This window comes from Drosophila virilis, chromosome 3 (assembly GCF_030788295.1).
Source record: "Drosophila virilis strain 15010-1051.87 chromosome 3, Dvir_AGI_RSII-ME, whole genome shotgun sequence".
NCBI lineage: Eukaryota > Metazoa > Arthropoda > Insecta > Diptera > Drosophilidae > Drosophila > Drosophila virilis.
In genome coordinates, this window is record NC_091545.1 from 25,300,882 (window position 1) to 25,327,444 (window position 26,563).

Consider the following 26,563-nt stretch of genomic DNA (forward strand, 5'->3'; position numbering starts at 1 on the left):
TGTGTTGAACAAAATTAATTTGTTTTCAATGAAAATGAGCATTTAATTTGTGCGGCTTTTGTTTGGAAAGAAATTCAAAGCTCAAATTAGCGACTTAATTGCGTGAAATTAATTTCAATCTAATTTTTATCAACAAGGCAAAAACCTACATCTGGCAACTTGTCAGGCCCATAAATGCGTTGCACAGATTATATATTTTAAATAAATAACTATGCGTTTTTATCGGTATACCCTAATTATGGGCAAATTAATGCCACAAGGTCGAGAGCTCTGGCGTTGTGCTGGGCGATCTGGTTTAGAGCTTTTTGTTTTGGGCTCGGCTGTCTTTTTGTGTGCATGATTAAGCGATATGCTTTTGGATATTTATAAAAATAAAAAAAAAACACATTTAACAATAACAATATTGATTTTAATAAATGACTTGAGTTCCGCTACGCGTGAAGAAATTTCAGTCTGAATATCAACTTCAAAAATTGCATCTGATAAATATCTGATTACAGACCTTTACAAAATTAGAGATATTTCAAACAGGTCTTTAGTTATTTCAAAAATTTCCTGATAATGATGAGCCAAATGATAGGTATTCAATATAATAGCTAAGATGGCATATAAACATATGTGTAATATCTTTGGAGAAAGATGCGACTGTTTAATATACTTTATCTTAACTTTATGCGAATCTCGGGAGAAGTGCCAAAATGTTTCGCAGGATTACGTTTGTTTCGAATCAATTAATATACTTTTAACAGTTTATATTTTTTTTATACCTGGCCACAAAATATGCCAAAAATATTGTTCAAAAGTAGCGCCTAAAGCATAAGACATCTGCCTGTTATTCAATTGTGGCTGTGATGCTTGTGGCAATATTTTTGTTTTGGTTGTCAAATATATATATGGATTTTTTCACATCATTAAGAGATCTTTGGCTTTGATTTCCTACCGTTCTTGGTTTCAATTTACATATTTCTATTGTGCCCAGCTTCTGCCGACTACCGATCTCGGCTGCTGTTCGGCTCCATTATGCTAATGGGGCGTCACATATGTGTCCCCGTATAGTTAGCTGCCAAAGCGGCTTAAAGTGGAAGTGATTGCCTATCGGCATAAAACTTGAAAACAAATTATAAAATCTATACTTATATATGAGTATATATGTATATATATTTTTTTTAACTCAATTTTGTGCATGCATTTGCATAAATTACGTTGTGGGAACACGCGTGCGCTACGACCATGTCCAAGTCTATGTTTGGACTTGGAAATGCAGACCCTGTCGCAGTTGCAGTCCCAGTCCCAGGCCAGGCCAGGCCAGACCAGACCAGATTGGATCTTCGATTGACAAGCTTTCAGCATTGGGCTGGTGGCGCATTACGCGTTGCCATCGATTGCCATCGCTTCACGATGAGGCGATGAGGCGATGAGCTGCATACAAATGAGTTTTCGGCTCGAGGAGCGCGTGTGGGCGCCACTTGATGCTGGCTGGGGGATTGGGTTGGGGATGGGGGCATGCAGCGCCTTGGGGCATCAGCATTAAGCATAATGCAACACTTTGCCGACATTCGAAGCGACCGATAAAATTTCCTTCGCATTCTGATTGTCATAATGGGCTCATTTCAAGCGCTTTCTAAGCCGTCTGCGCCTCATTAATCATCTCTGAGGCGTGGCATATAATTTGTAAATATTTTGACCAATATTTTGTACCAGTTTTTTTTTTTTCTTTAAACATATTTTTGTTTTACATGGTCGCCGGCTTTTTGTTGTTGTTGCTTTTAATTTGCTGTAAATAGAGCGTGTGATTGACAGCGACTCTCCGCGTTGTGTTCTCCGGTTTTATGTTATTTTTTATCTATTCTTTTCTAATATTGTTTTTTTTGTTTTTGTATTTTTTGTATCTCTTTAATTCGCTTTGATTGATTGATTTGGGGTTTTGTAACCCAGAATTGGCGATACGAGTAAAAATTGATATGAAATTATGAAATGTTTCACTCCAGAAGTTGAAATACTCAAATTGACTTTTAAATTTCTTGATTGACAGCTCAAATTTGGCTTGTTAGACGGAATTGATATGAATAAAATGTTTAAATCATTACGAGAGTTATTTCCCGCGTGAACTCAAGACAATTATACAGAGCTAAATATTTCTACTTCCTCTTAAGGGGGGGATTCTCAAGCTTGTTTCAATCCACTTTCAATTCTTTTAACATTCTTTAAAATAAGTAATGTTTAAAGCTAACATAAAAGAAGCAGAGAACATAGCTCATAAATCACAATATTTTTGAATTTTGTTGACTTGTTTTTTATTTTTTAGTTCTGAGCATAAAGCTTACACATTATATTTTTTCTAAAGCTTCAAGCCCATTAGCATATCCATAATAATTTCTCATGCTGCTAAACATCACTTAAAAGTCCATTTTATTAATGAAGCAACAACAAGTCAAGAGACTTCAAATGACACTGAAAAACCACTAATAAAATTGACATGAGCAACAACGACAACAGCAAGAGCTCAGGTGTGTCTGACAATACCGATGTAAGGTTCATGTTCGAGATAATGGCACCTCAATAGGCACATATGCAATTCGCTATGCTCTTTAGAGCGTATCCAAATCGAATAGCCAACAAATTGCCGTCTAAAACGTGAGCGGGTTGGCATTGAATTGTGCCTGACAAATACGTAACATGACGATAATCATGCTATAGAACGACTTATGAAATTGTCTGTACTAGAATTGTGTGCATACAGAAACTAAAAAGTGTCCAGAACATTTCAATTGATAACGAAACAAACATAATTAAAAGTTCAACTGATTTAACCCCCACAAAATGGAAACGCTTTCAAAAATCAACAAACGCCTCAATTTGATGTTGCGACTTAGTCTCAAAAAGGGTCGGGTTTCTAAAATTATGAACGCTATTGTTGTTGCTTTTGTTGCTTATGTTGTTTTTCTTGTGGGCCATTTACACGAAAAATGACATAACCCGCAAAAGTACTTTGAGTAGCAAACAACTCTGCAGCAAAAATTTGTATAAATATTCACATACTCACAATTGTAAATTGCCGTGGCGAAAGAGAATATTGAAGCAAACAACACTTGTAACTTGTCAAAGTTGGCTAGACTTAGATCATAATTATTTTCATTTATAATTCAACCACTATTATTAATAATAACTAGCATAAATTGTTCATAATAAGAAAAACCATTCTCATAAAAAGCTTAATTCTAAAATTATCCATTTCAACTATAACAATTCATTATCTTTCTCCTTGCAATAGATTAATAAATGAAATGTGCATAAGATTTGGTTAAAAATACACTGAGCCAATAATTCAGGGGTGTAGTTAAGGATATATTGCCAAATATATAATCAAATTTAACAATCATACTAAAGTTAAGAGCTTCAGTTACAACCGAAGTTGAACTTGTTTGAATTCGGAACTTGAAAAAATGATTTGATTCGGGTTTGATGAAAAATATGAATAAATACTGTAGAAATAAATAAAATAATAAATAAATATAAATAATTGAAAAAAAACACTGGAGCTTACAATAAAAAATTTGGAGCAACAATTGCATTTATCTAACCAAATTTGTGAGTTGCCAATTTTGGTTTTGAATTTAATCTAGCCCGCATTTCGTATATGAAAATATTTGTGATTTCCAATATTTTCAGAACAACAGGCAAATACAAAATAATAAAAATATTAATATAATTATTACAATTTTGAAAAAAAAAAAATGAATAGGATGCGATGAACTGGCTTCACGAACTGGAAATAAGTGCAGAGCGTTGGTTAAAGCCGTGAGCCGAACCAGTGAATATATTTTAGGAGCTTACAAATTGTGAGTGTTTCACAACAACAATTTAAAATTTTTTCAAAAAATGGTAATATTTATAAAGCTTTCCAGACAGGCCAAAAATGTAGCCCACCTGAACTGTGATTTCCCATAACTATCCATTTATCCCATCTACTTAATAATCTATATTCTTTTAGAAATTTCTTTACTCTATTCAATAACTTTTTTCTACCTAGTTTTCTAATTTATTTTCCAAATAAATATAGCTTATAAAGAATTTTATTCAATCTTTTAAAAAATGTATTGTCACTGCAAAAAAAATTAACTCTCCTTTGGCTGGCTGGACGAGCAAATAAAATACCTTCTTAGTTTCGGAAATGCTATGTGAAATTTCTGTATTCCGATTAGGACTTTATAATGTCTATTCTGTAGATTGACACTCCTTTTGTCGAGAAACTGTAAGCAACTGACAATTTTCTGTGCAGTATTCAGCTTTTCCCATTTCTTATTTCTTCAATTTAGCTCAGCTCAATTCATGACTCAAGGCTCATAGCTTAAAAAGTGTATAAGTTTTATGAAAAGCTGCATGATAAACTTGGCAAAACATAAGATTTGTTTATATATCTAATGTTTTATAGCTTGGCTGTGGCTACCTATTTTGCATTAAGAGAGAGAGAGAGGCACTGTAGATATGGACATCGGCGCTTCAAAGCTTGTCAGGGCAGATCTTAAAAGTGTTTACGATACTTAAATTACATTTAGAGTGTGTGCGTGTGCGAGTGTGTGTGTGTGTGTGTGTGTGTGTGCGAGCGTGTGTGCGTCTGCCGTGCAAAGTGGCAATATGTACGCTACGCTCAAAAGTTGTTTAGATTGAAACGTCTTTTAATTGCATGTTAATTGCCCTAACTGACCGTCGAGACGGACAGACAGCTGGCGAATGTGGACGATGGTAGCGCGTTCTGGGGACGCAGTTAAGATCTGCGAAAGATACAAAGTTGTAGTCAAAGGCAGAAGAAGAAATGGTCGTCGTCGTCGTCGGCTTGTTGTTGTTGGCCAAACTTGGAGCTTGGAGCTGGAAGCCAGAAGTCAGTGGACATTGTTTGTTCTGGTTGGGTTTTTTTAAGCTCTTTCTCTTGTGCTTGTGTTTTATTCTGTTTTGGTCTGTTTCTGTGAAAACTGGACTGAACTGAACTGGACTGCATGGAGTTCGTTCTAGAAAACAGTTGCACTCATTTGTTGTCCCAGTCGCCATCATTGCGCTTGTTCTTCGCTCCTCACCTGGCTGTCTCTCGAGTCCGAGTACGTGTGGTTATGGCTCTGGTTCAGACACTGCCCGTGGACTCTAGCTCTGGACAAAGACAAAGACAAGTTTTTCAAGTTTTCCGACAGGGGCACATGAAGTCATTCAAGTGGCAACCAACAGCAGCCCAGAGCCACCGGACGAGGGACAAGGCACAGACACACTGTTGACCACAAGAAGACCGCCTCGGGGCGTGCAAAACAGTTTTGCTTCTCAGCATTGTTGTTGTCTCTTGGTTGTTTTTGTTGCTTTTGTTGTTGCCTGTTGTCCAGTTGTTTAGAGCTGTCATTTACACTTGACGTTCAAGTGAAATAGCAACAATTGCATTTGCTGGCAACTACTGCAGTCAGACTTATATTTATACATATACATAGTATATAATTCCATCAGCTGAAGCTTATAAAGAATCAATTACCTCAGATAAGATAAGATTGCTAAGCTGCTAAGTAGTTGGGTACATTAGTTCTCGATTGTAATGAGAAGCCCTTCTCGGAAAGGCTAGTTATGTCGTATATAAAAATGAAATGGTTTAAAAACTTATGACAAACCTATTACGCATAGATACATATTAATAATTCCTCTGTGAAATTTATCAAAATTTATTAATAATAGAAACCTTTTCAACATTTCCGAATAAACGGCAAAACCGTAAATAAAACTTAACATTAACTGCAAAGTTAACATGCATGTCTAAGCTTAACATGCATGTTTACTTAACATCGATTCTCCACTTAACAGTCATTTTTTAACAGGAATTCCCTACTTAACATGCATTTTTACCTTAGAATATACCCCATATGTTAACACACGCTTTAACATTACCTTTCATAATTTATGGGTGTAATTATTATACCCAAAGAACACCCGAAATTTAAATACCTTTTACAGTTTATATTGAAACAAAAGACTTAACATGCATTGTAATCTATGAAAAGCTGTTGTCTATTGCTTGCATGGTTTTTAACATTTATAAATGTTGCTTCTGTTTTAAAGATTCAATTGCATTTGGTTGATAATTTCAGTATAATTCATTGGGAACATAATATTCACATACACTTTACTGCACTTTTAGTAGAATATCCAACAATATCTCTGCGTAACATAGCACCGATTACATTTAAGGTAGATGTTACAAATATATGATCATTAATAGGCATTAGGTTTACTTTCAAGCCAAACTGACCACCTCGATAAATAAATAGCTGTGGTTCCAAGTGGCATACTCTATAGATATGAGTAACTAGTTTACCTTTATCGCCGTCCGCATGAGTTCGTGCTTGTTTTGTAGGCCTTACTCATGGGGTTGGGTGGGGCCTTCAAAATAGACGTAGACAACGTTAAATCACTGACCCAATTCAAGGGCCTAATGGTTACGCCTCAGTGTTCCACTTGACTTTTGTTTGTAATGCGCACAGTTTTTGGGTTTTTATAAAGAGCTCATTGTAAGATTCGTTTAGTGGCCATTCGCAGGCAAGTGTTAATTAAATTTATTGAAACTTCAGTTACAGAAACAGATACAGATACGATTCAATGGATTTGAATGTGAGCCAAATGAAGCGTGCCCTTTTTGGGGGTTCGGCAGCGATCAGGAAATGAGTTGACAATTTGACAAGCAAAGACCAGTTCGTAATATCCACCCGTAAATTGCGCACATTTAACCACATTTATTTATTTTTTTTAATTTTTTTTTTTTTATCACAAAAAGCCCGTCGCCATATTCACAGCGAACAGTTGCAGCGCTTGCCAAATGGTCAAGACATAAGTTTTGGACATAATTAAGCCATCGCGAATGGCATTTGGGGAAAATGTTTGCCATTTGCGTTGACAGTTGTCAACAAGCGCTAACTTGGCTAATTAATCAAAATAATGACAACATTTTTAGACAAACAATTGACATTCTGCACAAAATAACACAATTAATAGTTAAATGGATATTAAAAATGCAAATCACACGAAGTCAAGTGTGTATAAAAGGCAGAAATCAATCAAAATGTAGCATAGATTGGGATTAAAGGGAAGACTAAAAGGACTAAGAGGAAAGACTCATAAATTTAGGTAGCTCAATTTAATCATTTTCACATCTTAAAATGAGCTTTGTCTTCAACTGGTTCTCTGAAGAAAAGCTTGTATAGATAAATCTTGATTTTGCCAGAATTATATAGGAATATATAAAACAGAAGAAGTCAAGTGTATGAAAGGCCGAAATCAATCAAAATCTAGCATATGCTTTTTTTAATTTAAAATACACTGGGAGGAGCTAAATTTAATCATTTTTAAACTTAAAATAAGAAGAACGAGAAGAGCTTGTATAGATAAAACTTGATTTTACAAGATTTATATGTATACACTGCGAGTAAAAGGGAAGATTTATAAATTTGAGTTGTTAAATTGAATCATTTTTATACTTAAAATGAGCTTTAACTTCAAATGATTATTTTAGGAGCTGGTATAGATAAATCTTATATAAATATATATAAAATATATAGGGGAACTTCAGCAAGATATTCTAGAGGTAACATCAAAGATGCCCTCTATGAATAGCTTGTCCTTTGAGTACTTCCTTGATTCCTTCCTTGATTCCGGACCTGTTTTCGCACTGCCATTTCTTAGTTCTTCGGCTCGTCCTTGAGCTTTGATTCGGCCAGCAGCAGGGCCTCAATTTTCTTGAGATTCTGCTCAATTTTTCTTTTGTACTCTTCCTCCTCATTTGCTGCCTGATCCATGGTCTCCTTCCCCTGTTGCGGCGAGCTGTCGCCTTTGGTGCGTCGTCCCATGCTCAATTTGGTGATCAGATGTCGTGGTATCCGCACCTCGGCGCCAATACGATTCTGGCTTTTGTACTGGTCCAGAACGCGCACGAATGGCCTGAGAGGACAGCCCTTGGCCTGCGCCTCGGTCATCAGCCGATAGGCGTACTCCATGAACTGGGCATCCTCGCGCAAGCACTCCAGCTGCGCCAGTCGATTGTAGTTGGTGGTCGGACGCGCTTCCTCGTTGCGACGCAGCTGCTCCTGTTTGTCCAGCTGCGCGCGCAGCTCGTGCTGGCGACGCAGCTGCTCCTGGCGCTGCTGCCGCTTGAACTGCACGTGAATCAGCTCGTTTTGCACACGTCTGTCCATGTCGTCGCGACGTTGTGCCTCCGCTTGCCGCTTGGCCGCCTCGGCCTGCTCCTGCTCGGACCGCTGCATGGCCAGGCGTTCGGCCTTCATCTGCTGCCGTCGCTGGCGAGCTGTCTGCTGCTCGACACTATGCGCTCGTCGCATCTCCGCCAGCTGGCGCTCGTGGCGCAGCTGATCCTCGCCAGCGCTGTAGTGCAGCCGCGGTGCCAGCTCCTTGGCCAGCTGCTCGTTGCGCTGCAGTCGCCGCTGCACACGCTGCTTGGCCAGGTCGATCTTCAGGCCGTCCAGCTTGGCCTTTGCCTCGTTGTGCAGCTCGCATATCGCCAGTTCCACCTTATCTAAAAGCTGCATTTGCTGCCGCCGCTGCTCGGCTGCCTCTAGGGATGCCAGCGTGTGCTGGCGTCTCTGCTGCAGCTTGGCCGCCTGCTCAGCGCGCTCCTTGTCCAGCTGCTGCTTCAGTTGCAGCTCGTTGCGCTGCCGCTCCTGGCGTGCCAGCTCCAGCTGCTCCGCTTTGGCCGCGCTGCGTTCCTGCTGCCGCTGCTCGATGGATTTGAGCAGATCGCGCTTGTGCTGGCCCAACTGCTGGCGTCGCTCCTGTAGACGCAACTGCGCCTCTTCCAGCCCATTGAGCACCTGCTCGCTGTAGTTGCGCCTGTCCAGCGTGCGCTGCTGCTCCGCTGCCGCCGCAAACTGTGCCTGCATCTGCCTCTGGGCAATGATGCCTCGCAGCACCTGACTCTGCTGCTTGGCGCAGTGCAGTTCCCGCGGTCCCGGACGCAGCTGCTCCAGCAGCTGCTGCGCCTTTTCGATGCGCTGCCGCTGCCTGAGCTGCTCCTCACGCTGCACCGCGTCGCTCTCCTCGAGCGCACGCTGCTTGGCCAGCTGCTGCTCCGCCTGCTGCTGCTGCTGAGCTCTGCGGCACTGCTCCTCCGCTGTGGGGCACAGCTTGCGACCGCCGAAGCGACGCAGCAGCTCCTCGCCGCCCAGACGCAGCTGCTCCTCGTAAAGCTGTCGCTGCTGCTGCCTCTGCCGCTGCTGCTCCTTGTCTGCCTGGCAGGCATTCGCCTGGAGCCGCGCATAGCGCTGCAGCGATATAACCAAAGGAGGCTTCTCCCTTATTCTCACCTCGCGCCGTTCCTGTGGCAGCCAACTGTACTGCATGACGCTTAGCTGGTAAATCGATTGAGTGCCGGCTAAAGTATTTGTTTGCTGTTGTCTAGGAGCTTCAGCTGAGGCGGGGAGATTCATCGCCAAGGCAATGTCTGGTTACATGTTTGCAATTAAAGCCCTAAACTTCTAAGAACTCAAACTTGTGCTGCACTTAACCTAACTCAAAAGTAATCTTTCATAGAAGAGAAAGATATATCTATTATAAAGATTCCAAAATTGAGATATTTAATTGTTGGAATCGGTTAGAGTAGATAGAATTTCGTCTTTTGCGAAGCCATTTGTTTTGAAATTGCAATCGCAGCTGAAATAACATCCAAATTACCGAATACGTTTGTATTGAATAACCATTTCAACGACCTCAACTGCTGTTGTTCGAGTTCAAAGTGAGCCAAGTATCAATTTCCAGTGTCCAGGTTCCATTTGCATTACTCATGGCCTCCATTGCACTTGTGGTAATCGAAGTAATCGAATTGCCCGCACTCGCCGCACCAAATTACGATAGTTGGTGGTGGCTCGCGGATATTTATGGGGCATGTTTCACGGATGCCACAAAAGTGTTGCCTTGGTGAAAGGTACTTTGCAGCGGTTGCATGTGAGATTGTCATCAAATATTTGCGCCAGCAACTCGATAAATTGCTGTAATTTACATTTGTTGCCAGTTGCTGCAAGTTGATATTTATGTGTAACAATCAGACAAAGCTTGGCATTTTGCTGCAGAAATCTCGAAGAACTCCCAACTAAAGTATCGATTTTAGAATTTAAAAATGGTATATATCGATATTTATCGATTTGCGCAGAAATCTTGAGCAATTAACGACTAACTTTCTTTACGAATTTGAAAACCTAAAATCTCGCCGATTGAAAATCGATATTTATCGGTTTTTGCAAAAATCTTGAGCAATTATAGACTAACCAAATTCTTAAAGAATTTCAAAAACCAGAAATTTCGCTCAGATAACGTGACTGAAAATACAATTTATCGCTTTGCATTCATTTAAATCAAGAATTTCACGATCTTTAGCAACAGGAAACTGGTAAGCGATATTAATCGAAATTTTGGGTCTAAGGATGAGAGTTATCGATAAAATATCGAAGATCTTCCCTGCCCGTGCCTGGCAAAACTGTTCATTCTCACCAGAAAAAGCAATCAGTGGGGTCTGCACAACTTTAATATACCCTCTTTAAACATTTTAATGGATGCAGGGTATAGAAAAAATTACTCAAAAATAATTAAACGATTTTGATACAGGGCTTAGACCTTTGCTTTGACTAACTGCGGATCAATTTCACTTTATTCCGAACACATTACTCATTCGTAAATTCAAACTTAAATTTTAATCAAACAAACTAATGAAGCCAAAACACTTCAAAACACTCCCCCACTCTCACTCTCTCGCTCACTCGTGGCCCACCCTAAAAAAGACGACTCACTAGAGTGTCACAAAATTGAATTATCTGATCGAGTTACGTTCTATATTTGAGTCGTATTCGGGTAAGTATTTACGTGTTTGTGGAGTTCTATGTCAGTTAACTGGATGATTTTGCTGGGTTGTTCTCTAATTTTTTTTTGAGGTTTTTGTTTGTTGTCTAAGCAAACGCCTGACAATGAATGAGAGCGTGTGTGTGTGCCTGAGGCTTAAAGGTTTTATCTTTTTTCATGTTCGTTGTGAACTTGTTGATTTTAGATACAAAGTTGCTGTCGTCGTTGTCGCTGTCGCTGTCGCTGTCGTATTTGCGCAACCAAAAACAACCAGAATTGTCGAAACGACCGAAAACACGAAGGTTAATGTATCTTCACATCGTTCAGGTTGTATCTATTGCAAATAAAGCAAATACGCTGCGTTTGTTTTCAATGCTTTTTGGGCTTGCGAGAAGTTTTTGAAGCTCGCTTCACTTTTCAGTTGAAGTTTGCTTAGTTTTTTTTTTTTTTTTTTGCAAGTCTGCGACTTGCCAGACTTTGTAGCTTTGCCGACGATTATTAAATATGTTTGAATTCATATATATATATATATATGTATAGAGACCCCGTCTGAGTTCTGAGAAGAGTCAACAGTTTTTTTTTTTTTTGTTTTTGTTGCCTGGGCAAAAATTGAGCTGTGCAAACATAAATTTGATTCTGAATTATGAATTTCGTATCAGAAGCCAAAAATAAATCAGGTAAACTTCATAAGGCTCAGCTGCTTTGTTGTGCGCTGATGCGCAAAAGTTAGCCAATTAATCAAAGGATCTCAAAATGAAACTGGCTTCTGAAAGCGCATTCGATGTATTCCTAATTAGGTTTAATGAGCTGGCAAACCAGCATGAAATAAATTCAGTTTGATTTCAAGTTAAACTAAATAAAATTGCAGCTAATGTCTAAAGAGCTTAAGATATAGAGCTGACCGATCTAGATAGACTTATATAATATCTCGGGTTATTCACATTTGTTTTATACATTATCTTAATAGATAGATTAGCTGCAAAGCTGACTAATGCGGGAGTGACAGCATCGCTGAGTCATTTATGTAAATAATTCACAGAATGTGTTAATCAATGCACTTGCCACAAGAATAGTTGACGAATTGGTAAAATATTTAACATACTTTCATGTGGCCTTTGCAGGGATACAAGGTGCAAAAATCTCTTTAGCACAACTTACAAAACACTTTGGTTTGACTTCCTTGGCAAGAAAAATGAAGTAAAAGGCGTGTGAAACTTACCTAAAAGAGAAGAGAGAAGGTAAATTTAAAGATTAATTACATTTTTGAAATTATTAAAGTATAAATTTATTTTAATAATTTTTTACTAACTGTTAACTTAAAATGCAAATATGTTGCTTAAATATTTACAAATCTTAGCTATTTAAAATATTTATTTCCAGGATTTAAGAGCCCTTTGATTGGGTATATAAGAGAGCAGCGGTTATAGCCCGGCTTTGCCCGTCCTCAAAAAGCTTTGAAAATGATTCTGAAACTGATCGGACGCATTTTTAAACGAGGATGCTTTGATTCTGCCTAAAATGTAAAACACGTCTCAAATGATTTTTCTTATGAATTATTGGAAATGAATTTAAGCGCGAAACGTCACACACCAAATCTTTGAACCCCATTTCCACCAAGTCCTCCTCATATTTGGAAAAGTTGAAACACCTCTCAAATAAATTTGAATAAAGAACTTTGAAGTTGAGCCCGATCAGATGCAAACATGTCAAACATTTTTTATATGGAGATATATTTATGTTATATATTAGTGCCATATTTATTTACATTATAGAAAGAGAACCATGAAAAGACGCTGTCATTAAACCTTTGGTACTTGTCTCTCTTCGCACATTAAGCTCCATGACATTGCTGTAGACAATGTGTGTATATGGTTCACAGACTTTCAACATTTTAATAGCTCATTAAAAAAAAAAAAACCAAATTCCATGGAACTAAAGTAGCTCAGCGTCGTTAAGAGGCGACACATGTGACATCAAAAAACAACAGCTCAGATGAGTTTTAAAAATTCTATTTTGTATATGTATCCAGCGAGTCGATTTCAGCTAATTGCTTTGACTGTTTCTTTGGCTGTATCTTTAGCTTTATAATGGAAGAGTACTCGTATACACACGAGATTGCCGCGAGAGATCAAAACCCATTTGGAACTTGCAAATTGCATACTGCAATTGCCTACTCCCCACTCGCTGCTTTTCAGCTCTTTGCATTCCATTTGCAATTGAAGATCCGGCGCCAACTGCACTCCAAGTGGAAGTCTTTGCATTGGCGCCAGACGCAAAACGGTTTGGTGTAAACAATTTAAGCGATCCGTGGACACGCCCCACACGATTTCAGTGCGAGCATCACAAGTAAATATCAAAAGAAATACGAAACTAATCTCATCCCGATCTTTCTTCTTCTTTCAATTATACTGTCAGAGTGTCAGCCAGTTTTATAGCTCACAAGTAAATAATAAAACAAATGGGACTATACAAAAATTGGGTTTCTAAAATTATTTTCCTAAACGTGTCAGAACTGACTTATCAAGCATATTCAAGACGCGTACTTTAATATAAGTACAGTGCTCTCTACGTAATGAGAACTGTCCGAAATAAGAAAAGAATGGCATGATTGAAATTAATTACATGCCTCATGTTAGCAACATTTTATTAATATTTATTAATGCATCATCATACAATTTTGAATAGCTGGTTAACTTTATCAACGAATCGTTCTAGTTGGCGAGTTACCACTGTACCTAGTAAGCACAGGTTCAATAGTTCAGTGTCATTCCGATAATTCATTTCGTTTGGAACTCCGAGCTGCGGCCTTCAAATAGAACAATAAATAAAACTGACCAACTGAGCCGTGACTTACAAAAGTTGTGTATTGCGTTTTTTTGTAATGTAAATAATAATAATAAAATAATAATAACAAAAATATAACATTAAGCTTGAAAAATGATGAGTTCATGGAAAACAAAGGCTTGGCTTGGCTTTAACTTTGAGCTAACTTTAACTGGGACTGGAACTGGGCCTAAAGCAAACGCAGCAGCAGCCCATCGATAACTCAGCCAGCTCTTCCGTTTTGTAATTAATCAATTTCAGCTTGGAAATGCATACAAAATAAATCGCGCGCGCATTGTGTGAAAAAAAAAGTAAGCAACAACAACAAACGACAACAAGCACATTTTGGTTTTATAATAAAAATGTTAAAATTTACGAGACAAAGGCGCAACATTGACGTGAATGCAACATGTTGCCGCGTGGTAGCCAAGGAGCCCATTCGATGGGGCATGCAACATGACAATCCCCCAGAGTTTGCAACACCCAGGCCAGGAAGTGTGTGTGTGCGAGTGTGTGTGTTTACTTCTTGGATAAACTGTAAACTTTCGTTAAATATTTGTAAACAATATGATGGAAAGAGAAACTATAACGCCGGAAAAGATTTATATACAATGGAGCCGAATATGTTAAATTGCTAATATAAATCTATTGATAGGCTTTAATTCGAGAAAGTTAAATAAGTAAAACGATTTCTAAGAGCTAGTTCCAGTAAATATTGCGAGAAGTGTGAACAACTAAAAGTATTAGAGTGAAAATCGAGATTTTGTGCCGAACCAATGGGAAAAACTTCTCAGCTAGACCCAGCTCAAAAGTAAATGCAACCATTTGGGAAAACCCCAATAATTTAACTTATCTAAACATATTTGTTCGATGTCAATTTTGGGCAGAGTTCAAATTTAGCCCGCAGCTCGTGTATGTAAAATATACAGGCAAATGTAAAAGAATAACATTTCATTCGAATTTGGAAAATATTTAAAAACTGAGGTTTGAACCAACAACTGGCAGAATGCTGGCTCGAACTATAGCCCGAAACAACGCTTGCATAAAATGTAGTCCGCATCTCGTATATAAAAATATTGAGGAATGTCAATATATTCAGGCAAATGTTAAAGAAAAACTTATTTCATTCGAATTCGAAAACATCCAAACTAAGATTTGAACCAGCTTCTCAAACCATAGTCCGAACCATCGCTAGGACGATCAATTTGGAAAATATATAAAAACCTAGGTTTGAACCAACAACTGACAGGAAGCTGGTTCAATCACTAGTTCGAACCATCGCTTGCATCAAATTTAGCAAGCATATCGTATATGAAAATATTTATAAGTATATAAAAAATGTTTAAAAAAAACATACTTCATACAAACTTTTAAAATAAATCAAAACTGACGTTTGAACCAACAACTGGCACGAAGCTGGCTCGAACCAAATATTTATTTAATGTAAAAGCAAAACTTATTTCATTAAAATTTTGAATATATATCAAAACTAAGATTAGAGCCAACAACTATCACGAAGCTGGTTCAAACCACAGAACTATCGCTTGCAGCCCTGTGTAATATTTAAAATTGTGTCTGGTTATTTGACTGAGCTACCATTGTGCTTAGCTGCTGCTGCTGCTGCTGCTTAAGAGTTTCCTACTTAGCCATGGCTTATAATTTATGTCTATGCAGCATTTGTCCGGCGGGCACACGGCGCGTTTGGTAGTCGTGCCGTTTAGTTGGGTTGTTTTTCTTCTGGTTAACCGTCTCCTGCTGCATCCCGTCGCCATCGTATCGCCCATTGAGCATCTCGACGCATAAATCAAACTTTGGTCGGGAGTTTTCTTCAAACACACAAAAAACTGTTTTGGCCAGATCAAATTGCCCGACTGACGACGACTGTCTTGCCAACTTCTTGGAACTTTGCCTGCCCGGCGCGGCCAGTTGCCAAAAGTGAGACAGAGAGACAGCGAGAGAGAGGGCGAGAAGGAGGGGGAGATGTATATATATACTTATAAAATTTATAGCCTTTTAATGCTGAACTTTTCTCTCCCCTGTCTTCCTGCTGTGGCAGCGTTGACATTGTATCGGTAAATGTTGATAAATTAATTCGCTGCAGTTGCAACGCGTTGCACGGTGAGGCATGAATTATTTTTTTTTTTTTTTTTTGGGGCATGTGCAGCGTGGCTGGACCCAAACTGGACCCAAACTGGACCTTTAGCTGTTCGTACGGCTGGTGATTCATGGCCGCAATGACTGAGCAGATATGTCAAAATAACGGCAGCCCTACATATATATATATACGCATATGCAAATCAATTGGATTTATGGAGTGACATTTCGTGTATGTGTTTTCGGGCCGGCAAACAACAAACAGCAGAAGAAGAAAAGACACTTGACAAGCGTTTGTCAGCCATTCGCTGGCCAAGAACTTGACACACTGAGCTCTAGAACCGGTTGCGAATTATAGCTGTAGTTCAGTTAATAATAACAGCGTATATTTTAATATTTTTAAAATTATTATTATTATTATTACTGTTTTTATTATTATTATCATTATTATTAAAATTATCTCAAATCTTTGCCCATCTTGAAAACGTGTTCCTGAAAAATAATCCCACTTCAATCTTTCATTTCTGGATGCGATTAATGTCGGATACATTTTAATTCATTTGACAGTTGGTAACAAAAAAAAATAAATAACTCTGTGCATTGCCCCTTGGCACGCACCTTGTCAACTTGACAACAGGTTCAACAAACTTGGCGGTTCCGCCCATTGTTCGGCACTGGGAAATGTTTATTGTAAATACTCTCGCATGATGAGTCTTCTAATTAAAAGAAATGCTCAGTCATTAGGCAGCAAGTTTCACTTAAACGAACCCAGGTGAAAGTTGAGATGAGGCAAATAAAAATAAAACGACGCATTAAATCATCTTCAGCCATTAAACGTACTGAATAGAAGAAACCACACTTTAATAATAATTAATTTTGCGGCACACAAATCAAATACAGCAGCCGGCAATATTTCAATGAATGAATGAGTATATTCATATTTGCATTCGTTTGTCTTTTATTTTTGTAAGGAAATTACTCAGCGACAGAGTCAACATTCAAATGAGCCACGTTTTGTCTTATAACAACTGAAGTTAAATTTATATTTTCTTTAATTTCATATCAGATTTGAATAAATGTTTGAGTGCACTCAACAATTATTGAATTTACTGCCCACGCTCGTTGTTCGCTTTGTTTGTTGTCAAATCGCAAATAAAGACACTTCAAATGGGCCTCGAACGCGAAAACAAGGCTCTAAGTTGATTATGCAACTGGCATCAAATTCGAGGCCATGCGCCAAATGAATCATTGTCAAAGTTGTCTCTTTACTTTCCCTGTATTATCGTGTAGTAAATTGGTAACAGATAAGCCAGGCAAAAGGTCAGTTTCAAGTCATACATCAAATGTCATTCGATAAGTACAAGAAATATGCATTACCACATGACTCAGCTCTGAATTGGTTCTGGACGCACAAGTGAAGCAGATCAGCTTGTATGTATCACTCCCTTTCATTCTTTTACTAAATTCTGTCTTTCACAGGACTTTTAACCTTTTTAACTCTCTTACTGGGTATTCAGATATCCACACAGGCATGGCAACTTAAATTTATGAGAATCGCATAGAAAGGCGGCATTTGGCAGCGAGCGATACCTAAGGGAATATAGACACAATGAAGTATTCATTCTTTATTTCTGTCCCTCTTTCTCTCTCTCTTGCATTTTCAAGAGATTTTGTCGAATTCAAGTGCCAGATTCTTATAAATTTCCTGTAACAAATCATTTTTAGATTTTAATTTTTAGTTAGGAGCATCAGCCAGCTCTACCGCCTTATAATATTTGTATATTTTTTTGATCACATACATTATGACAACTGGTTGAACAATCAAACAGCACTTCTCTCACACAGAGCTGCTGACCCAGTGCTGACCCTGGCTATCTAGCTGACCCACAGACATGGTCAAAGCCGAACGCAAACTCCGACAAATCTCTAGAGCAAACGTTTAAAAGTCACGCTTTCTGACCGCTCCCCCGCACACACACACACACACTGAAAAGAAGGGAAAACAAATCGCTGGGCAAACATTTGGCGACTGTTGTGTTTGCAAATTTGGCAAATTTGTATTTGCACTAGAGAAAAAGAAAACTAGACAAAGCAAATCACAACTTGCCCAACTGAAGCATTGAAGCTGAACTATTTGCTGTTGTTGTCTTGCGTTTCGCGACAATCTACAAAACAAACTCTTTGCAGATAGCCAGAAATGTTTGTATGTGAGGCGGTAACATGCAAAGCCAATTACCTTTTTCTTAATTATTTGCAAATATTGAGTCTACAAAATAATCGAGCATGGCGCCGCCGCCAGACTATATCAGCCGGTGGGACAGGTGCGCCGGTCAAAAGGCGCGACTCCAATGGAAAGTAATCACGTATACAACATACACATGTGCGAATATATATATATATATATATATACACATATTGTTGTTATCTTATCGACAAGTCTTACATTTCGCATGCCAAACGCATGAATAATACAGAGAAGACCCAATATTAATGCACTAGAAAAGAATCTGTCTAAAGAAAGTTAAATTCGCCTAAACAAATTAATTATGTTAAATATATTATCAAGGTCTTGTTAAGATATAGCGTATAGCTTATAATACTGCTTATAGTTTAAGAAATACGTCACATACAATTTTCACTGATAAACTTCTTTATAAGTGACACACACTGACGAAATTCTTGAATGTGACTAACTTATCTACTAAAGAAGAGCTGCTTTTCATATGCTGATAACACTTAATGTTACCAAGAGCGATTTTGCGATAGTGCCATTAACAATTGGGTGATATTTAAAGTGATTCTGGAAACTAGAAAAAAATTGAAAATATGTCAATTTTCTTAGTTCATTGATGAACAAAATACAACTTCAACCAAGTTGGTATAGGTATACATATATATATAGGTTGGTATATGTCCTGGAGGGCAGCCTCGAGCATTTGGATAATACTTTGAGAAACTTTAAAGTCATATTCAATACCAAAGACATTTTTTAAGCCAGAGACAATATAAGATTAGAAACACCATAAGTTTATTTTGCCATGTGTTTACATAGTCTTTGTTTAGACCCTGAATGCAGAAGGATTCATCTATGACCCCATAAAATATATATATATATTCTTGATCAGCGTCAATAGCCGACTTGATCTAGCCATATCTGCTTATTTGTCTGTCTGCCTGCCTGAAATTATAGGCGCATTAGACTTGAAAGTTTCGGCTTAGATACTTCTAGTGCCCGCGCAGTACGATAATCGATAACCTGTCCATCGCCAAGCAATCGATTACAATTGATATCGATATCATGTTTTTTAAGCAAATCTCTGTGGGTTTAACTCGGTTAGCGGCACCAAATTTGACTTGTAGCTTTTAGAAAAGTATATGCAGATGAAGAATCTTTCATTTAAAACTTTCAGCGAGAGCTGCATTTGATGTTAGTATAAGTTAGGGTATCTCTAGTCGGGCAAGTCGACTTATTAAATATGCAAAATTTCTTCTATTTCCTTCTCTCTCTCCTCATTCGTCAAATGAGACTATAAAATAAGCCAAACGAAGTAAAACAAACCAATTATTAGTCAACCATTTAAAGGTATTGAATTCAAGATCGCACATTTATAGTTAAAAAGTTCTAGATACTAAGTATATGCGTATGTGTGTATCTATATCTCATCATATGCGCTTCGATTGCATTGTATTGTGAAACTATTTAAACCACATTGAGTCCATATGTTGGGCTCCAGTTGAATAATTTGAAAAGCAAGATGCGAACGCAGACAAGAACTCATTTTCCCAGCGCCAATTAATTCATTCAATAAATTGCAATATGAGAATATTTTTCATGAATGATATCATGCAGCCCTTGGCATTTCGATTTATTTACCACACCGAACGTATTTAAAAATATTATTTTTTAGACATTGGTAGTACCTAAATTTTGAGCACTTTCTTGGCATTATAACCAAAAAATTTTATTATTTATATGTAGCTAAAATTTTAACATGAATCTGAAGCGTTTTACCCTTTTACTGCTATTCGTCTAAAATATTTAGGGTATTTTCTAGCCAAACTCAGCTTTTGGGTTTTTTGTTGATGTCTCTTTCGACAATTTCGGAGCTACCGTCATGTATAACGCCTACAACTTGACGCGAACCAAGTTTGACTCGGGCGCCGAGATGAGATATGAATGTTGATTGTTTTCTGTTTTATCTTTGCCCGACGCGCTTACTACAACAAAGTGTTACGCAGCGGCTGTTGCTGTTTGGCAATCGACAACAAAGACAACAACAACATCAACAACAACAACAACAACAGCAACCACAACAACAACAACAGCATCAACAAGCAAATGTGCAAATAATTAATATGATTTTTTTTTTTGGTTTTCAAATGTTTATCGGCGCTTGTGTCTATGGATCTCTCTTTATGGAGGTCAACAATTCCAAAAATTATGGAAAATTGTGCACTGCTAAAAGCTAATCATGTTGAAATAAATTGCAAAAGTTGTACAAACTAATTGAACTAGGAAAGAAACAAAAGTTCAGCAGAACTTAAGGTTGACTTTACTCGGAAATAAAAATTCTTATTTCGGTTGAATTTGCTCTTCAATATCCATATTTATATAGCAAAAGTTAAATTATTTGCTGAAAAGCAAGTCTTGAACCAAATAACTTGGTTCGGATTTTACAAACAGAACCCAAAAGAATGGAACTGGTTCGCGACGTGATGCGAACCAGCGATAATATGTTGTGCCTGCAGCCCTGGTGCAACCGAACTGTTCTGCCTGCATAACCTAGCCTAGCTTTAAATGCAAATACTTTTTTAACTATTTTTGTAATAATAAAATAATGATAAATTTATAAGAGTTATACACATTTTTTTTATTAATATTTTGATGTTTTGTTGTTGCTATCAATTAAGGATTATTCACAATTATTGATTGGCTTAATTAAAAGACAAGCCGCAATATGGTTAAATTTTATTTGTAAATTACGAAGCACACAAAATGAATAATAATATTCATTTGCTAATGACAAACTGAGTGCCGGGCACTTAATCAACGGCAAAACTTTCCGATTCTCTCCATTATGGAGAAAAGTTGAGCAGCAGAAATAGAGTGAGAGGGGGAGAGAGGGAGATGGGGAGAGACAACGAATAGCAGCAACTTGTCAAGGCAGAGAGGAAACTTTTGCAACATGCTGTAGCCGCCGGTCAAATACGTTGATTTCAAAATAATGAGTTAATAAACTGCAAGAAGCAAGGGAGACGGACAGAGAGAGAGAGAGAGAGAGAGAGAGCAACTGGCAGATTGGCGCATGCAAAGTGTCAAATAATTCAAATGTGACTGCACACACGGACAGCCAACACAGCCAATCGGATAGAAGAAGCGACTGAGCGCAGTTTGTGCGGAGGGCTGCCAACTTGTTTGCTGCTTTTTGCATGCCATTTGCAACACGTAGCTGCCGCATTTCGCAATCTAAAACCGCCGACACTTTAAACGCTCATTTGGCCAGGCGACCCGCTGAGCAGCCGCACAATTAACCAGCCAAGTAGAGCCGCGGGCAGCTTCACTAGCCCGCCCCACCCCACCTCTCACCGAGCTCGTGCTCTCTGGCCCCTTTGCATGTCCACTTGCATTTCCAGCTAATTTGCCGCCAGTGTTTGCCAATAAATCTCACTCACACTCGCACAGTCACACACTGGAAACAGCTCCTAATGAGCCCTGAGGGTGTGTTTTGGCAGCAAAATTAACTCATTGCCGCACACTTGAAATTCTTCCTCATCTTTTCCTTTCTAAATGCGACTAAATGCGGGGCCGAGGCCAAGGTATTGAAACAGCTGCATGCAAATCACGAAAACTAAAAATATTCATGTTGTTCAATTAAACAACAACATCTTTATTAGACTTTTCAAAATACATTTTTTTCCCATGATTGGTTGCAGATTGGAACTACTTAAAGTGAGGAAAAAACAACTTCCTATCTTATACAATGGGCATAGCAAATTTGGTATTTCATTATAAAAATTAAGTTGTGTAGACATATTTTTTTGTAGAGAAATATTTTAAAGCTCACTGGAATATTATGTATTTCAGGAGTTGGGAATTGCTTAAACTTTATATTGGAAAGTTCAATTTGTATATTAAGCTCAGCTTCCAGTTATTGGAATCTTTTGCAAATGGAAATCGAGGCCCAACTACATACATATATATAAAGCTGTTTTTCTATTGTCTGTCAAAAAGTGAGTACCTGTTGCTGTGTTTCTGTATAAACAGTCAAACCATTCGATAAATAAAGGTAAATATTTGTACGCTTGGGGCTTTGGTTGGCTTCAAAACTGTCTGGAGTACATCAAAAAAGAAGTTTAATTCATTCTTTTGTGTTTAAATTTGAGGTCTGATGCGAGCGCACAAAGGATTTGTCTGTTGCCACTCGAAACGAGCTCGAAACGCGCAAGAAGACCAAAAACACATACAGACACACATCTCTACACTATTTTTCTAACTCACGCGAGGTAAAACTCAACTTTAACCTTCAACTTGAAAGCGCAGCACATAAACAAACTAAGCGTACAAACACTTGATACACTTTTGAGCTCCCTTCTCCTCCTGCCGCTCCTGCTGAGCATATTCCATGGCTTTCTGGAGTGCTTGCGCGTGTGGAGACAAGCGTGTTTGTGTGTGTGTGTGCGTGCGTGTGTTTGTATCTGTCTGCTTGTTAACAAATTTCGAAATAAAACATTTCTGGGAATTCTACACAGCAAACAAATAAAAGCGCACACCGACAGAGCTTCCAATGCGCCGCCCGCTCTTCACATTCTGCACGCTCTCCTCAACACACTCAAGCTTTGGCATGCGCAACGAAAGGAGCGCAAAACGACGAAGAAGAAGCTTTGCGGATTGCGCAAGCGCAAAGCGCAGCTGAAGACGCCGCCGCTGCTGGAATTTTTATGGCATTTTACACACACACACACACACACACACAAACTTACTGCTGCCCCGTTGCAGAACCCTTCAAGTGACAAAAGAGTTGCATTGTCTCTTCTCGCTCACAACAAAGAAACAACAATAACAAGGGCAACTGGAAAGGGGAACTGGAAAATTCAGCGACGCGACATGTAAATGAGTGCAAAGTATTTGCATTTCAATGTAAAAGCAACAACAACAAAATTGAAATTAAAATGTTGTGCAGTTAGTGGAGCATTACCAGAAGGAAGCGAAGACAGAGAAACAGAGAGAGAGAGAGAGAGAGCACACACAGTGCGAAATGATAATGGAAAGCAATGTACTTAATGGGCTCTCAGAATTTCGGTACAGTGGGCGGACGCTGCGTGAGAGGCCCTTTCACAAATTACCGCTTTAATGAATAGCCGCATAATCAATTTTTATTATTTTCACGCTTTGATTTTAAGCGTCGAGCAATAAATAATTAACCAGCCCTTAACATTTTGGACCATCAATTATTTTATTTGGTTAATGCTAATGGTTTGTGTGGCTAAGAAGTTTTTAAGACATTTTAAACATATTTTTTCTCTCGAGTGAGCTTTTGGTAAATATTGGTAAAAACCGAATCTTCAAAAAACAGATGGCAATAAAAACGAAAGGCTCTGCTTTTAATTAAAGCAATAAAAAAAATTCTTATACAAATTTTTATTTGATTATCCTTTTTTTGTGTTTAATTAGCGTTTTTATTGCTTTCCATTGGATGATTCATGATTAAGTGTGAATTTTAATTTAATTTGCTGTAACTGTGACTTTTAACATAATATCATATGGCAAATTCGGACTAGTTAGCATTATTTGAGTATATTTTCCTAGTTGTATATATTTTCTAACTGGAACTGAAAATATTTACTTTTAATCTATTCGCATTAAGCCTATTCTTTTTTTATCATTTAATTCTTCACCTAAATGAGGCTAAGATAAATTTAAAGACGACTCAAACGTTTTCACTTAACGGTTATTTATTCTTATGGCAGCCATGAGAATTTACCTAAGAAACTGCAGCTATACCCGCTTCCAGCGCGTCGACCGGTTGTTTTATTGCAGCTCCAATTATTTTGGAAATTTATTTTATCCTTGCCGTTGCTGTCGATTCCAAAGTTGTTGTTGTTGCTGCTGTTGTTGTTGTTGTTGTTGTTGGTGCTTTTGCCACTCGAAGAGCGGTTGGTTAGCGGGAACATGGCATGTATCTTTTGCGTTGCGTTTGCCTCATGTATCTGTGTGCATTTATATGTGTGGCTGTATGTGTGCAATGCGGCGATGCCAGTTGCAGCTGCGTTTTGCAGCCTGGCGTATCCTTTCAAGTTTCGAGCCAATCAATTTTGTTCAAGTTCACGACCTTTTTGGTATTTCAACTTGTTCTGCTCTGCTTCGCATTTATAAAGATGTTCCAAGGGATTTTAATTGTTGCCATCAATTTTAGTTTTAATTTTTTATGAGAGTACACTTAAATTATATATTTATTTCGTTAAACAAGCTCGAATTTTACAACTGTTTTACGTTTATATGCTTTGTACCAACTTTTTTGTTTACAATTCAAAGTAAACCGTTTAAATCGATAGCAAGTTATCGATAGGCATTCACAATAGGAATGTGTTGTCTGCTTGGCATACCGTTACACATACGCCCGGTAGACGCAGCCGGCAAACACAATTCGTTGTATTTTGCAACTTTGCGCTTTATTGGGCCACACAATTTAGTTTACATGCGCCGTAAATAAAACCGTATCCAAATGATGTCGCGCTACACGCGATCGCAGGCGTTGTAAGCGCTGACGAGGAGTTCGCGACGCGCGAGCTTTGAGACGCGTTTCGAGACTGAACGAGGGCGCTGAGCGCAAAAGCCAAACAAGTGTCTGCACGCAAACGTGGTCAGCTGAGAGCGCAAGTCTACAATGGAAGTCTACACGAGACGCTTTACCGGTTACAGCTCTGTGCAGCGCTCACAACGCTGCGTGGGCTCTCGCTCTCTCTCCTCTCTGACAGCGTGCGCTGCCGATACAAGATCTAAATGCGGCGCTCAGAGCGCGTTCTCTGGGCCTTATCAGTTGACTATCGCACATTTCATTTTCAATTTCAATTTGTGTGGAAAAATTCATTCACGCTTTGTTGTTGTTGTTGTTCCTGTTGATTTTCGTGCTCGTATTTGTATTTACTTTTTTTTTGTGAGTTTTGACTGATTGAGGCGCTGACTCGCGCTTATCACGCGTACCCTTAAATAGCGACACAACCGGCGCTGAGCTGATGACGCAAGCAGGCGAGCGAGCCTCTGCCGCGTGCTGAGGTCTCGCAGGTTTTAAATACAGATAAGCCGTTAGGCACTTGCTGAATCCCGTTTAAAACGGAACCGGTTCAAAATCGGAACTTTTCAATTTTTGAAGCTGTTTTATTCCCAAGGTATAAATTGCTTTTGGCCCTTATATTAATTTTACCTAGCATTTTTAAAATATTTATGGCTTTCAATATTTTCAGTACAACGGGCAGAAATCAATATGACATTTAAATTACAAACGAGGGCTGAAACTGAAACAGAATTTTGGAGAGATAGCTCCAAGAATTGTAAGCAAAAAGCTGGTTCAAACCCTGAACCGAACCACCAGCTGATGTTATTCGGCTTTGAATTCGTGGTAAGAACAATAATTTAGTTCCGGATTCAAATCGGTTCAATTTAATATCAGAAAAACAAAACTTCTAGGTACTCCAATTGCTTTAAGTATTTCTACCAGATTCTAGGTTTAAAGTTAACTTTAATATATGTTGTAGAATTATTATTTTTTTTTATATGATTTCGATTTCACGCTATTTTAAATCAAAGTATTTCAATCTTATCAAAATGAGCCCCTTTGCTAGCTTATCGCTCATAGAAATTGATTATTTTTGCATCATGCTATTAAAAATAGAGCTCTTGCACAGATTTCCTAGATTTCGAAATCGTCGTTTTATTACAAATCACATTAATCAAGATTGTGTCAAAGGAATTACCTCATTTGTGCGCTTTACATGTGTGGGATCTGATTGGACTGTCGCTGAACTACTTCGCAGCTACCAGGCGAACAGGTAAGACCAACACGATCTATTCGATAATGGTCTATTGTTCTGTATTACACGATAAGCTGTGGGCAAATCGATGGACTTGCCTTAACATTGCAATTGCATCTAATCGAAATGTTTTTCCCCTGGGAAATCCGAGCGAAGCTAGTGGAAATACTCGTATTACTTAAAGCACATCCATCAAGCTGTATTCTTTTTCCAATTTTTAAAATATATTTACATTGGCATCTCGTAAGTTAGAACTTACATAGATACTTTGCAGAAATTCGAATCTTTTTATAATAAATTTAATAAAAATTATTGAAAAAATATTATAATATTTCTGAAGAGAGAAGAGTCTATTATTTTGTCTGTTCGAAATGAAAAGTGAAACCATTAATTTAAGCCAACTTAGACGCAAATCTACCTGTGCGTACCTGTGCCTTATCTAGGCAAAAAATGAGAAAACAATACAAGTTTGAAATGGAAAAGCGTTCTGGCCATAAATATTGGCAGAGCCATTGCCAATACAAATGCTTTACATATATATATAAGTATATATATATGCATATACATACATATATCAGTTGTGGGAAATCGCCGACGCGCTTATCGAACACACAAAATGCATTCGGAATTGTCGGACGCGGCGTTTTATTGGGCATCCGAAGTGCTGCATGGTTAATAAATAGACGCTGTGGCAAAGAGATTCGGCTGGATGCTGCCACACGTACCACAACAAAGTTGCAACTGCAACAGTCTT

At 38.2% G+C, this 26,563-nt stretch overlaps 2 protein-coding genes across 10 annotated transcripts in view; both read right to left on the reverse strand.

The window, feature by feature from the left end:
- The window catches only part of rols (rolling pebbles), a 66,016-nt gene that overhangs the window by 32,383 nt on the left and 7,070 nt on the right, over positions 1-26,563 (reverse strand). For 4 of the 9 annotated variants that reach the window (XM_015174934.3, XM_015174928.3, XM_015174932.3 and 1 more), the window contains exon 1: positions 23,763-24,598. The exons of the other annotated variants lie outside the window; for them this stretch is intronic. In XM_015174934.3, the coding sequence (XP_015030420.2) occupies positions 23,763-23,952 (190 nt within the window). In that variant the 5' untranslated portion in view covers positions 23,953-24,598. Of the gene's footprint in view, positions 1-23,762; positions 24,599-26,563 lie in introns of those variants that run through there. 9 annotated transcript variants of the gene reach the window in all.
- Positions 3,553-23,887, reverse strand: LOC26530424 (trichohyalin). The gene is made up of 2 exons (XM_032434073.2): positions 23,763-23,887; positions 3,553-12,082 (listed from the first exon to the last, which is right to left on the reverse strand). The coding sequence occupies exon 2, from the start codon at positions 9,459-9,461 to the stop codon at positions 7,701-7,703; it is 1,761 nt and encodes a 586-aa protein (XP_032289964.1). The 5' UTR covers positions 9,462-12,082; positions 23,763-23,887; the 3' UTR covers positions 3,553-7,700.

Bases quoted from the DNA above. Each gene is read 5' to 3' on its own strand.
- LOC26530424 (XM_032434073.2), bottom strand. From the start codon at position 9,461: ATGAATCTCCCCGCCTCAGCTGAAGCTCCTAGACAACAGCAAACAAAT.